Source organism: Triturus cristatus, chromosome 2_2 (assembly GCF_964204655.1).
Source record: "Triturus cristatus chromosome 2_2, aTriCri1.1, whole genome shotgun sequence".
Classification (NCBI taxonomy): domain Eukaryota; kingdom Metazoa; phylum Chordata; class Amphibia; order Caudata; family Salamandridae; genus Triturus; species Triturus cristatus.
The window spans coordinates 960,547,490-960,563,057 of record NC_140582.1 but is presented as its reverse complement, the minus strand read 5'-3'; the positions used below and the strand labels follow the sequence as shown (position 1 = coordinate 960,563,057).

General features: G+C 43.4%; 1 protein-coding gene across 4 annotated transcripts in view; it reads right to left on the bottom strand.

Annotated features, from left to right (window-relative positions):
* FAM184B (family with sequence similarity 184 member B) overlaps nt 1-15,568 on the bottom strand; it is a 496,675-nt gene that overhangs the window by 178,889 nt on the left and 302,218 nt on the right. For 2 of the 4 annotated variants that reach the window (XM_085642369.1, XM_085642370.1), the window contains exon 13: nt 14,963-15,143. In XM_085642369.1, coding sequence (XP_085498495.1) covers nt 14,963-15,143 — 181 coding nt within the window. Of the gene's footprint in view, nt 1-14,962; nt 15,148-15,568 lie in introns of all 4 variants that reach the window. The other 2 variants (XM_085642368.1, XM_085642371.1) reach the window with 1 other exon arrangement.

Here is a 15,568-nt window from a genome sequence, read left to right as displayed (position 1 = left end):
ACTCTAGACCTACCCTATCCTCCATCATATCTCGTTGTAGCGATGCACCCGGGGGAAGGCACTCAATCTTCACAGCGACCCCCAACTGTCACACAGGGGTTGCGAGTGGAACAAATAAGATGACGGCCCTCTTCAGGTCATGGCACTGCACAGGGCGATGGCTCTTTTCACATCACAGCGTTGCACCAGGGTGGTGACTATTATTCTTCCCCTGGCTCCCACCTGGCATACGGGGGTTGTGAACAGTGCACACAGGCTTGATCGGTGCTGTGGTCTCGACAGACAAGATCCACTCAGCAGGATTCCTATTGAACCTCACTCCCTCCAAGTGATCCTCACAGGATACTCTGGTCTTAGGTTCGGCAAAAGATTTTGCTTGAGATTCCAGGGTGAGTGTACCTGATGCTCCTGCATGATGTCCCCTCACCCCAGCAGTCCCTCAGTTTCAAGTCCTGGTCACAACAGGCAGAATGGGTTGCTTCTCCACGCTGATTTACAGCATCAGTTTGACAATTTGGCAACCTCAAGCTCCTCAAGCTTATTGTGTGTTTCCAGACACAAATGTGACTTAGTATCTCAATCTTTATAATATGTGTTATGGGTGTAGCTCCTTTTGAAGTGCCCTCTCCTCTGTCCTGTCTTTTGTCACAGTAGGAGCGAGTCCATGTTTGATAGGCCCACAACCAGGCCGGGCCTTGCGAGGGTCTTGAGATTCACATTGTTAATCAGCTTCTTTGGGAGTCTTCTTTAGATAATGTTGCAGTATTCTATGTACTCCATCCACAGGCATCTTGTTAACTCAATCAGATGGGCAGTAGGAAGGAGAAGAATTTACCAGAGCATGGAGATTTGTTAGGTGGATGAAGTCAACAATGACAACCAGGTTTTTAACTTTCACTGTGGCCGATGGTGAGTTTCTACGCATTGCAAGCCAATTGAAGAGGAGAGATGCATATTGGTGTCTTCCCAAGGTTAGCATTCCTTTTCTACTGTTTAGGTAGAGGAAGCGTTCTCTCGGTCAGTGTTGGATGTGCTGTAGGACAAACACTGAGTTATTTAGAAGAAGGACACAGATTTAAGCATTGTCCATGTAGCTCTACACATGAATGTTGTACTGATAGCCTGTGTTGGAAGGGATGCATGTAGCAAATGAACTGTACTAGGAAAGGTGCAGAACCTTGGGGAACATTTCATTGTAGCCTGTGAAAGGAGGTTTCTGGAGCTTCTAGGCATACCTCTTGACTTCAGTCACTAAAGAAAGAATTGATTTAGTTAAGGGCACTTCTAGAAGTCCCAACTTGTTCTTGGTCATCAGAATATTCAATAATGTTGTTAGCTACAGCAAGGCTAAGAAGAATCAAAGTAGGGTACTGGCCCTCACTGAGATTTGTTAAAGTTCTTCTATGAAGTCTACTAGTGCTAATTCAGTTCCTCTGGTGGGTCCAAATCCTGACTGGATGTTCTGTAACAGTTAGTGTTGTTCAATATACTTCTACAGCTGTTCTGTAACAATTATTTCTATCATTTTACTTGGACATGGGACAATGGAAATACAACTATAGTTTTCCAAGACATGAGGGTTTGCTGTGGATTGTGGGTGGTTTTAAGGAATCTAATAGGAGTGTTCATTTTTGCTAGCAACTATGCCCGTTGATAGAAAGGAATTATTCACAGAAATCAATGAAGATTATTTTTAGATGTGATTTCAAAACTGAAACATATGTTTACAGTGTTGTGCCGTTGCGTGTAAGTTACCTTTTAGATCACCATTATTGGTCAGTCTTTTATAGATGCTATTTCTTACCAGTTCTTTTGTTTGCCTTGCTCTGTTTTTAAACCCATTTTTTGTTCTCCAAATTGACTTTTGGCAACATCTTCTATGGATCTTGTAGGGAGTTTAGATTCCCACAAACTGTGGTTTATGACATTAATGTTCAAGGTTTAGGCATTGTCTTTTTAATGTCACCAGTCCATGTTTGAACTACTGCTGGTTGCTTCAAAGCTTTGCTTGTGTGCTCTAATGTTCTTTGTTGTTAGCTTGTTGAGGGTAAAAGTAATGCTGTAGTTTTTTTAATTTTTATTCAATTTCATAACAAATACAGAAACAATATAACAGTGCAATATAAGTCGCCGGAGTGGGAAAGAAAGATTTCTACCATCCATTTGTATACATTTAAGAACATGTCAATCAAAAAGATCATTTCAGTAAAAGGATACCAGTAAAGCCATACCAGACGTAATAAAAAAAGATCAAGTAAAATGTTACCAGTAAAGCCATGCCAGACGTACATGATTGTAAAGCCAAAAATGTAACTTGAGTATGCAGTCTATGCATAACCACAAATTCAAGGCATTCAATTTGCAGACATATTAAAGCTGGATTATTCAGAGCCCACACAATCCAGGATTTTATCTATTGTTTTAGGAGCTTTCTTTCTGCTGATGAGGTGCTATTCTGATGTGTTCTGAGATATTAAGTATTCTTGGAGGAACCCCAAATGTTTTTATGTCGTGATATAAGAGAAAGGGTGGAAGTTTATATATACAACACTTCATTAAAGTAAATAAGGTCCGCAGTTCAATCCCTCACTGCAGATGTTGGTCACCTACTACCCTTCATTTTGCTAACAGACATACTATGTGCCGTAATGAGGAGATATTGCTGGGCACTAGGACCCTGCACACACTGGACCGTTAGGGACTGGACACCGAAAACCGCTTCCGCTCATGAAGGAGCGAAACAGAAACTGGTAACATAGGGTTGGGACCCAAAGGAGAGAAGTGGTGCCTGCATGAGTGGAGGGCTAGCTGCAAATAAAGAACCCCTAAACTCACCTGCCAATCTCACTAGGTCATTATACCAGCACCTGGGCATTGGAACATGACATTTGGCGATGAACGTGGTGAGCCGGACCCAAGCGACGAGGATATGCATGCTCCGCGACGTTCACCTGCATCGGCGCGGCACCAGGTGCCCACCCTCGTCGAACCATGGCAATCAGTAACAGCGCGATGTCGGTAGCCCACCCCGAGTGCAATGCAATGATTCGGCATTTACAGCAGCGTCGGGAGCCCACCCCGGTTGCACGCATCAAAGTGTGGTCTTAGGAGCCAGCCTGTTCAAGCCTCCCACGTGTAGATCTGTCTATACCACGAAATCTTGCGAGATCTTCACTATCTCGGCAGCCATCTTTGAGTCAGGCAAATAGGCCTCTGAACTTCGTGGGATCTCCAGTGGCCATTTTAAAGTCAGGAGTCACGATTGGTACTGAAGCTGCACTCTAGGAGTCAGGATAATACATCAAGAGGCACTGTACTTGCACTCTTCCCAAAGGATCCATAACAAACATATCAGCAACAAGCACTACACATTGAATCACGTGCTTGCAAACTACTTGCTACTGAAATGGCTGACGAACGCAATAAGAACATAATTCCGAGTGGGATCTTTCGATGCCCTCTGTCCTTTGATCTCTCTGACTCTCAAACGAAGGGTGCTGGGTGGGAGAAATGGATCAGGAGCTTCGAACACTATCTGCGTGCCACCTGTAAAAACTTCACGGATGAACAGGCCAGGGATCTGTTCCTAAAACTTGACGGGGATGAGATGGAAAATCTGCTCATAACTTTCCTGCCTGAGCCCATAACTACTTACAAAAGCCTAATAAAGACAGTTTCGACCCCATCGGTATGTTGACTTTGAACTGTACACGTACACAGTGTGCGAAAGTGCGGATAAGTCCCTCAACGATTTTGCAATCTGGCTGCTCAAATTAGTGACCTGATGAGCTTGACAAATTTGACAACGAGGCAGCAATTAGGCTGCACATAATTGAAGGATGTCTCTCCACTAGGTTTCTCACAAAAATATTTTAAAAAACATACACAATAGACAAAATATTAACCATGGCTGGGACAGAAGCCAGAGCCACATCGCACGCCTTCCATTTTGAAAATGGGAGAACATCAACAATAGAACAAGCTCATCGCATGGCCGGGGGCAACGGCAGACATGACAAGTCAATGCCGCCTTTGAACGAACCTGACAGAGAATACTATAGCTGAGGACTGGAGTACCCGCAAGTCGACACCTGTCCGGTCATGGGACAGAAGTGCTGCAAATGCAACAGACACAATCACTTTGCGAGTATCTACAAGGGTGAACACGTCAAGTTGGAGGTAGGGCGATCTGCCAGGCCGATGTCAACTAGACACGCCAGGCACATGCAAGCATGTAATAGTAGCCCCTCAACAGACTTAGTCTCTGTTTCTACGCGAGGGACCACCGAACGCCTATACCTCATGACGGATGCCACAGCACCTAAGAACTCCTCAACGCATGTCCAGCTACTCGATGAACAGCAGTTTCAAAAGATGAGCACAGTGAATCTCCAAGTAGGGAAACACACACAATGAGAATTGTGATCGACAGTAGAGGCACATGTAACATCATGTGCGTGTTGGAATATGACAAAATATAACAGAAACACCTGTTGTTGCCCTCCACTATTGATGTTTTCACATGGGTTGAGAAACACCCAGTAACGAACATGGGGACATTTGTGGAGATGCTCACATGCAATGGGAGGTCTGTGCAAGAAGAGGTGCACGTCCTAAAATGTGACATACTGACACCGTGTTTACTCAGAAACGTCACAACTCATGGGTCTCTTGGCCATGACTTTCACATGTCTGACCATCACAGCATCTTGGAATCTTGGAGTACCCACTCTTCAAAGTGCTTGGAAAGATGAAGAACACACAAGTCACCCTTCGCATCAATGAAGCAGTCAAACCGGTAGCTCGGAATCACAGCAGAATTCCAGTGCACCTCCAGCCGCAGGTAGAGGAAGAACTCAAAAGCATACTAGCGCAAGACATTATTGAGCTCACAGGGGGATCATTTTCGTGGGTGTCCCCCACTGTGGCTGTGCCGAAGCAAAACAAACAGAAAATTTGCATTCGCGTTGACATCAGTATACCGAACACAGCCATCGAAAGGGAACAGCACCCAGTACCTCACCTGAATGACATGATCAGCTGCCTTAATGGAGCCTGTGTGATCTTCAAGCTAGACCTAGTCAAAGGCTATCACTAGCTGGAACTTGACCAGCAGTCATGTTACATTACCACATTCTCCACTCATTATTCAAGCAAATCGATGCCAGGCATTTTTTGTGCAGCCCAATAAGTTTAATAGCACCCTGGGGTTAGAAAATGGCTTGGTGAGGACAGTGGTTAACAGTAGGGGGGCTTGACATATCTTTTTCTATCATGAGACGTGGGGCTGTATACTTAGGATGGTACCGATGGAAGCCAATAAAAGGCATTTTGCTCCTGTGCCACCCAGAGGTTCCACTTGAGATACCGCCACAAAAAAAGGGTCTCAGTAGGATAAGAGAAATAGTGCTGAAGATGTACAAGAGCTTTGGTAGGAAAATCATCTTAACTATCGCAACCCTACCAGCTATAGATAGGAGGAGGAGTCACCAGCAGGCAGTTTTCCCCTCAACATTAGCCATGACTGGTTCATAGTTTTCTTGCCTAACCCTTCACAGATCACAGTGAATTTACACACCCACAAAGTGCTCTGCCCATCATTCAGTTAAGTAATCAAATTGTGGCTCATGTACGGTGGGTGTGATAGGAATGCATTGGGACTTATTCCGGTTAACTTGGAGTCCTGAAACAATTCCAAATTGTTTAACCTCTCTCACTACGTAAAAATCATCTGCATACATTGAGGTCAAATAGTTGGTGCCATCAATCCAGAGGTCCTGAGTCGCAAGGAATTCTGAAAAACGTATGCCATGGCTCAAGTGCAAAATCAGACAGCAGGGCCAAAACTGGAAACCCTGCCTTGTACCTAGAGTAATTGGAAAGGAGGCTGTTTTCCATTAATCTAATACACACCTGTTGCTTGTTTTATAAAAGGGTTATCCAGCCCAATATGTTCGCCCCAACCCCATTCTCTTGAGGACAGCAAACATATATGGACATACAAGGGAATCAATTGCCTTTTGTGTGTCCAATAGGGCCCCCCTAGATCAATTCAAAGGCCATGAGTAAACAAGGTTTGTACATTTTTTGAGATATAATGCCCTAGGATGAATCCAGGTTCCTTGGGAAACACCACACCTCACATCACAAGCTGTATATGATTAGCAATTATGTTGGCCAAACTTTTGGTGTCAATATAAATTAAAGGGAGTGGTCTACAAGAGGGACATTCATCAGGGATTTACCAGGTTGTAATAAAACTGAGATGAAAGCTTTTCAAAGTGTGGGGGGTGATATTCCACTCTCCTGAGCCTCCTCATATACAGATAACAAATGTGGAGCCAGCAAATCAGCATATCCTTTATAGAACCCAGACGCTTTGCCTCCGGGGGTGTATTTTCTCTTCTACCATGAGTGCATGGTTAAGGGGCTGCCTTTCAGGATGCTCCATCCAGGCTACAGTAGCCATTGGAAGACACTCTTATTTCCTCACACATGGCAATGGATTTTGTTATGTAAAGTTTAGTATCATAGTCTCAAAATACTGTTCGTAGACATGTAACATGAACCCTCATTACCTTTGATTTTGAGAAGCATCCGGTCGGCATGCCTGGGTTAAAGCAACCAAGTTAAAGTGCAACTAGGCCTCCAACTCTCACCAATTTATTGTGGATTTGCATATTTGCTCAAATATTTTAGTTTGCGATCTTATGCACAATAATCTGAAAGCAGCTCAGGAAGGTACCCCACCACCGCTCGATCGCTAATGTCAAGTAGTATCCATGATGTTCCTCATGTGGCTTCCCTCCATGAGCTTTGGAAGTCTCAGTTACAGGTAAACTGGGAAATGTTCTGAAAGAATGCAGGAAGTATTTGCATCTCAGTAGCTGGTATGCAAACCTCTCTTGTGACAAGCCAGTAGTCAGTGTGAGACGTATCATGAACAGAGGAAAAGTAAGCAAAGTCACTTATGTGTGTATGTCTAGCATACAAAATGAAGACCAAGTTGTAATGTGTTTTAAGTACAAGAAACACAAGTGCCACAAGTGACAGGGAGAGGGATCTAGAAGTGTGTGTGGATCTGTCTCTGGGCAGGTCCAGTGTTATACTTAAGTCTCTGCTTCACAGTAGGGTACAAGTGACTAGTTTTGATGTTCATAAGGTGATTAAAGGAGTAAGGGGAATCCATGTTTTGTCAAAATGAGTTAAGTAGCGTTACATGTTGCTTATTTATTAACCCTTGCAGAATTAGGTAGCTGCCCTCCTTCTCAACAACTGTTTTTAAGTGACAAAAGTGTATTGTCCGTTTGATCAGTATCCCTACTGCTCTGGAGTGGGAGTTGAATGAAGAGAAGTATCTGTGTGACCCCCACAAGAGGTAGCAAATACCTTTTCAGATACATTAATCAGGTGGGTTTCCTGCAAGTAAGTGATGCAGAAATGTGCCTATTTAAGTACTTACCTAGCTTTTCTCGTGTCATTAAGACCCCTAATATTCCATATAAACAGCTTAATTGAGTGCATGTTCTAGTCAGTCATCAGTCATGCCATAGAGCTACAAGAGTGGTAGCGACTGTCAGGTTATGAAAGGTCGATCTCTATGAGCACTCTATTTCTAGCTGCAGAAGAGCTGTGTCGTAGGGCCCAAAATGCACATGGATTACAACTTCAAACTCAAGTAAATAAGTCCACATTTTCACCATCCCCCTCCCAAACAGAAAACTACAATCCTCAGAACACAAAACCCTCTCTAAAGCATACCCAACATACCATTCTCAATGAGAATGTAAGGTAAAAAGCCTCATTAAAAAATAAAGATTGTGGGCCCGATTCACAGAACAAACTTAAGACAAAATCCTAAACTTAGTACCATTTTGGTATTCACAGAATGCACTTACTACTTTTGGTATTCACAGAATGCTCTTACTATTTTTGGTATTCACAGAATGGATTTACGACTACTAACTTTACGTCCGCACTCGGGCCGGAAATTCCGGCCCGGAGGCGAAGCTTCCGGCCCGGAGGAGGAGCTTCCGGCCCGAGGCGGGGCTTCCGGGCCAGAGGCGGAGCTTCCGGCCCAGAGGTGGAAATTCCGGCCAGTAGCGGAGATTTAGCCATGGCCACAATCTCCACCTCCGGCCTGGAAGCTCCGCCTCCGGCCCGGACGTAAAGTTAGTAGTCGTAAATCCATTCTGGATGCCTGAATCTCCTGTAGGTTTTGGGCTTGCTAATGAGGTGAGCACTTTGATAAGAGTATATCGGAGTCAAGCTAAGAAACCAGTATATGCATATTAAATCCCTAATGAACATACTGGGAATATAAAGCCTTCACCTAAGATGGCACTTTTGTTTATGCAATATTTTGAGTGTGATATTAGTATTTTTGCTACTTATTATTCTAAGCAGTCTATTTTTTACTTGCAGGCTCACAGAATGAATTTGTGAAGATTATAAACAATGAAGAATGATGTATGGGGTGTGGTTAGATATGGGGTCCATGGATGAGCACTGTATGAGGGCCACGCCTCCATATCACGAGCTGGGTCCATTGTCATAGGCAGTAGTGGAAGAAGTCCAGCTCACTGGTGGAGCCACTCACAGTTTTGTCAACTCAGGAGGCACCATATCTGCTGGAGCTCAACAAGTCTTTGGATATCCAGGTGAATGGGGTAAAGGCAAAAGCACCCCTTCAATGGACGCAGCTCTGGGTTTTCTGGTAGGTTGACCCGTCAAGTCAGACCGGTGACCAGTGGGTAATATACAAAAGAGTATAGAAAGTTGTAGGACAGAGGGACACTGGTGATGAAAGTGCTATGAGGAGCTTGGTGAGGGACCGTCTACTCTTTTACCAACTTGCCAGGCTATGCAGAATCTAGGGATTCCAGTATGTTCCATATACAAACATGTAGTGAATCAATTTAAAACTGGCCTTTTGTGACACAGTCCTATAAGAATTGCACATCCTGCACCACAGAACATCTTTCATTAGAAAGAGATCAGGCTCCCAATTTGCCCTGACTTTATTTATCACAATAATTTCCTTATGCACCAAAGGAAGCTGGCTCTTTAAATAGTACACCAAAATGAGGCATACTGTGCAAAGATTCCAGATATCCCTTACAAGTGGACGGGGCTTGCTCTAGTAATCCCAAGGTGCTCTCTTAGGGGGTAGTGTGGTCGAGCAGCCTTAGGCTTATCAGATAGGATTGTTTGAATTCTGCAATACACACACAGTTAATAAATGGTGCACACGACTCAATAAGGAGAATCACACCGATTGATAAAGATAACATTTATCTTTATATATTTGGCACCTAGATCATCAAAATCATGTAAGTATGTTTTGTTATAGAAATGTTTTTAATTTTCAAAAGTTGAGACAGTGTAATTTTCAGAGGCAGTAATGTTATCCTAATGAGGAAGAACAAATACTGCATACAAGTTCTTTACAACGACTTACGAGACCAATTTCCTGGACTTACGGTGAGTACGGGGCAAGGTCCAAGGCAGCACCAGCAGGTCAACTCGGGTGCCTGGGTGCAAAGGTGCAATACAGCATCTGGTGTCCCACTGAAGTCAATAGGGATCGGTCCTTTCAGAAAGAGACTGCAGGTTCGGACTGGGAGGCCAGTCCGACTGAACCAACAGGGGGGCTCAGGACGCACGATGCTCAGAAACGTGGGGACACCTTTGGTCCTCTTCTCCTCGGGCCGGGGCAGTCGGATGCAGAGGTGACCTGAGTTGTAAAGTTTTTGGCACCGGGGACACTCATGATTGAGAAGGCCTGCACAAAGAGGCGACAGGAAGTCCACAGCTGAGAAACCAAAGGTGGGTTTCAAGTCTGGAGGGTCTGAGGACCACGCTGGCACCGTTGGCTTACTTCAACTCAGACTAAGGGGCACGGGTGCAGTGGTGCTTTCCGGTGTCAGGTAAGTAGGAGTTTCTGCAGGAGCTCCCAGGGTTTGGAGGCACAGCAGCTGCAGGACGAGATGACTTTAGTGCAATTAGTCGGGAACAGCCGACAGCCTGGCAGGCTTAGCACAAAGTCAGTTGCTTCACCAGTCCTTGCTTCACGCAGCTCTTCGGTGTCCTTCTTCTTCTTAGGTCGGCAGGAATCTGATTTCCTATTGCCAGGGGCTCTCCTAAATACTAAACGTAGGGATGTTAGGGGAGTGTAGGGTAGTAGCCACAAGAATGGCAGATTCCTGACCTCCTGAGAGCATTGGCCCTCGCCCCCGGTGTCAGAAACGTGTCTGTGGTGGCAGGCTGGTCAAGACCAGTCAGCCAGCACACTAGTAGTTGGTCGGTTTTTAGGGGCACCTCTAAGGTGCCCTCTGGGTGTATAAATTAATAAATCCATCACTGGAATTAGTGTGTGTTCATTAATACAAGATGTTTGATACCACAAATCTTTGGTTTCAGTGATGCCATCATGTAGCTGAGGAACTCATTTTCACCAGTGTCCAGCACATGTACTTAAAATGGCTTCCCTGGTGACTTGTTCTGGAAGTAATTGATCTGGCCAGCACCGGCACATCTGCTTATGCAGATATGTCCACACATGTAGTATAGTGCACCCTGCCTTATGGCTGTCAGGCTTGCTGTGGGGGTGACTTACATATACTGTATGCAGTGTCTGTAGGCATGGCACACAGGTCTGTGTGCCATGTCGTGTTTTCGCTTTTGTCTGCACCAATGGCAGTCTGCATGAGTTAGGTGATGGGGGGTCCCCTAGGTTGGCACAATACATGCTGCAGCCCATAGGGCCCCCTCTTTGGTACCCATGCCCGAGGTACCAGGGGTATCATTTACTAGCGACTTACAGTGGTGCCAAAGTTATTGACAATTGTGGGAATAATTGTACAGTTTTTGGAAAGAGATGTGGCACTGGAGACCAGAACAGCAAGAGCCCAGTGCATTTCCTGTCAAATTTGCATCGAATACCAGGTAAAAAGTGGGGGTGACCATGTCAAAAAGGTGCACTTTCCTACAGGCACACACCTTACACAACTTGATGATGGGTGTACACACTTCATCCAGACTCAATAATGTACACTTACAAGGTGCATTTCTAGTTCTTTAAAAAGCAAAGGTAACTCAAGCTGAGATGCTGAGATAAGTCAAGGAATTAGGTATTTGTTACACTTATAAACAGGCACAATAAATGACCTAGATATTACACCTGTCACAGAATCAAAGGACCAGAGCACTCATAGTATTTGTTCCTCAGGAGCCCAGGTTCCGCAGTACCCGTAGCCCTGCAAGATAACCTGAGATCTACACAAATGATGCTGAGAATATCTGGTCATGTTGGAGCATAAAGGGTGCTGTATATGGTCGTGTGGGTAAGGAATCTACACTTTAAGATGGTATAGAAAGGTAAAGGGTTAGCAAACAGAGGCTGATGGACTACCAGAAACTCCACCAGGCTCTTGGATTCCAACTGGGATACACCTTAAAAAGTTCTAAAGTTGGTAATTGTCAATTCACTGGGTCTTAAGGGAATCTAAAAGAAGAAATAATAATTCAAACAAAGATTCTTACAACAAAAGATTCACGCGTGATGAATCCAGCTGTACAAGCTGACAGACTCCACTTATTGACTCACTGTAAAACATGTAGCGCTCTCAGGACTAGAATTATTTTAACAAGCATAATCTGACCCAACGAAGATATCAAGAAAGAGAAACTAAATGAAACAAGCCGCTCAAGATTATTAATAAGGGTGTAATATTGTCTACATGCCTAGGTTCCTGAAATGTGCTAGAGCACATACCAACAAACAGATCACTAAATCTGAATACATATTTTCCAGGTACTGAACAGAAGTACAAAACTGATTTACACCAGTTAATCTGGATTCCTTAGGCCATGTTTCTCAACCTGTGATCCAGGGACCACTGGGGGGTCCGCAAAGCCTACTCAGGGGGTCCGTGACTGTTTCGAAAATTAAATATTTTTAACAGATTAATAAAGTGTATAAATAAAAAAGCAAAATGTAAAGTAGATTTTTAAAACCTTCTTTAGATGTAAATGAATTAGGAAAATCTCCAAGCTTCCCAATAAAATTAAGATTTTCATTTTTTTTTATATTTGTTTGTGAATTACATACAATATTTCATCATGTGTCTATTTGTTTGATGAATGCTTGTGTCTGCATTTTTGTGTGTGTATTACACTACCCCCAGCACGACCCCCTACACTACACAAACACCACAACACTACCCTAAACCCTAAAACACTACCCTACAGTACACAAAAACCACAACACTACCCTAAACCCTAAAACACTACCCCCAGCACGACCCCCTTCACTACACAAACACCACAACACTACCCTAAAACACTACCCCCAGCACGACCCCCCCGACCCCCAGTCCGGTCCCTACACTCAAACACTACCCTGCACAACCCCCCGACACTACCCTAAACCCTAAAAACCTACACATACACTACACAAACACCACAACACTACCGTAAACCCTAAAACACTACCCCCAGCGCGACCCCCATGACCCCTAAACCCTAAAAAAGTAACCCCCACCCCATGCCCAATCCCCCTTACCTCTCTCTCCTCGTGGTTCCTCTCTCCTCCTGGTTCCGGCTTCACATCGTCTCTGTGGGGCGGTGCACGTCGTAATGAGGAAACAGAACAGCCTCTGTTACCTTACAACAACGTGGATCGTCTACATTTTTTTAGAACGCATGGTCATTTACTATACATAACTTTACAACGAAATTCGTTGTAAAGGCATGCGTGATAAATGACCATGCGTTCTAAAGAAATGTGTAGTAATGACTTCACGATGTACAACTCATGCGCGGTAATGCATGCGTTGTAATGGTATCGCGAAGTAAAAAGCTTGTTGTAATGGCTGTTTACCGTCAGATCTCACAGGCACTTATGCCACTGTCATCCCATCCTGAGCTAATTTGGGTTTAAAAAAATGTTCTAGCAATCAAGGGTCAGTGCTAATATTGGCCGGACAAGGGCCTCTGTCTTGATTTTCTGCAGAATGGCCAGGTTGGGGAGATGACTTCTGAATATAGCAAGGACAATCAAGAGATCAGCTGTTCTCAAAGTCTAATTGTAAAAGCACGTCAATCATGTGTAACCATCATGCACATGCCTCATAATTATTTGCTTTGCCACCAATAGAAATTGAATGTCAAACTACTGCAAATCTTAGAAATCATACGCAAGATTATATAAGGTTTTTGATTTTACAATATCTGCATTCACTAACATTCCATTCTGTTATCAGCCTGTTGAAAACACATTTCTTTTGTGCAGGTATATATCATGTGCTCCCTGGGAGGGGGGGAGGCAACTCTTTCTTTTAAAGCACAGCACCTATCATCCTATTTGAAGACCTATTTCCAATGTCCGCTCAGGTGTGCAGTATTCATATTTATTATCACAATGGACACTGACTCTTCACCCAAAAGACACTTGCATCTGCAATTTGGTGATGGATAATGATTTAAAGCTTTCGTCAACACCTACATTAATGTAAAGTAAATAAGTCTGCCGTACAAATACCAAAAGTGAGTCGCTCAGGATGAAGTTATAGGACAGGGGTGTAGAAGGAATCATGCGAGAAGATAAGGGTCATTGGCAGCTGGTGAATCACGCCTGGAGCAAGAAGGGGGAGTATATGGGAGTTTGTCATGCACATCAATACATTTAAAATCAAGTGTACAGCTGAATTATAAAATGGGGCATAACAAAGCAATTAAGTGATACCTCCTTCATTGAATTGAGGAAGTCAAACACAAATTGGTCAACAATGGGCAGTATGCATATATGCATAATGTAGGGAAAAGACCATTTACAGCTAACAAACATATTTAAAAGAAAATAAATAAATGGTACAAATGGTACCTACGTATCTACAAAAAGTAAAAGAAAGATAACATCAAAGGACAGTTTCCTACACTGATCTTGAATGTTTACCATGCAAATATTTTACATGTGGTTTTAGGTTCACTATTCACAATTTTATTTTACTTTCAAGTGGGTCTTGATTCTCCAATGGCAAAGATGAGACGGATGGATTGGGAGAAGCTTGCTTCCATCTTATAATTTAATGAGATGGTCAAGAAGCAAAACATAGTCATATTTAGGTAGGAAACATGCTGCAGTTGCTATTATTCAAGAGACCCATGTGATTGTGAGGTAGCATATGAAGTGGCTTTAAAAGCGGTTGTAGGACATGTAGATATATAGAACTTGGCAGAGTTGGAAAGATATATGTTTAAAGTGGGAGGAACTTCAGAGACAATTATTGAAATATGCTTTGCACACAACCCATGACTTTCACCCACTTCCTCATGACCTCTCCCCTTGGCTGCCCTCCATTTTATCCTCTCATTGTCAAGCATCTCATTAGCGTCCCCTGTAACATCTCATTGCTATTCCACCTTAACCCTTTGCTTGCATTCCAGTCCCCGGCTGCTCCCTCCCAGTGCTGGAACTAATAGTCTCTTCTGTACCACCCTCCCCTGCTTCCGCCCCTTTCCTCTCAACTCTGCTCAATAAGCATTAGAGGTTTACACACCTTTCCAATGACTTGTAAATAATCTTATTTACTGTGATGTATGTAATATTAGGAATATAGTTAATCTTATTTCATATTTATAGATAGCGGATCAATATTTCACATTACTTTTAAAAATAAGAAGACTGTGTATACCACTGCATGCTAGAGAAAAAAATACAAAAAACTGCAAATGCAACAGAAGAGAACATCTGGGTACAACAGATAAACTAGTATGAGCACGTGAAACAAACTGACTTACGCAGTACTAACTACTTCTGCAAGCACAAACAGTAGGCTTTAAAAGCATATAAATTCTGCTCCTTGACCTTCAGTAGAAGATGATGGTGCAGTTTCACTTATAATAAAAATCATTTGAATCCTCGATTCAGGCGTGCAGGCAGTAGTAAATGAAAGCAAACCTTCTATGGCGCCCTTCCTTTTCGTGAAACTGTGCGGCCTCTTGCTTCTGTATTTCTAACTCTGCACTAAGCAGTTCTGCTGAATTTTTCAGGAGCGAATTCTCCTTTTTGAGTTCAGAAATTTCATTCTGGCAATTATTCAGTTCACCAAGAAGTGATATTGTCTGGCTTTGGTTGCTTTCTTCCTAAGAAAAAACAAATGTTATCATTACTGTCTACATAGCAAAATATAACCAGAATAACATTGCACCCAAATGCAACCGACGATGCTATAAGTCAACGAGACACCAGTGTGACACCAATGTGATTGGCTGTAACGTATCAACAGTTAAGACACACACTGTCCTTTCCATGTGATCGGTCAACTATCTGCGGCTCAACCACCTCAAAGATGGTAATGTGGCACCAAAAAAAAAGCTTACTGTCCACGACAGCAGCTTTATGTGACGCAAATGATGGCACCCTCTTCCACAGTGGCATTAGACAGTTATCAGCAGTATGGCAGATGCCACCCTTGTTTACAGTAAGGCTAACCTGGCATCCATCAAATCACAGATGCTAGAAACATGCGCATTGTCCGTGCCTGCCCACAAACTCCACTAAAAG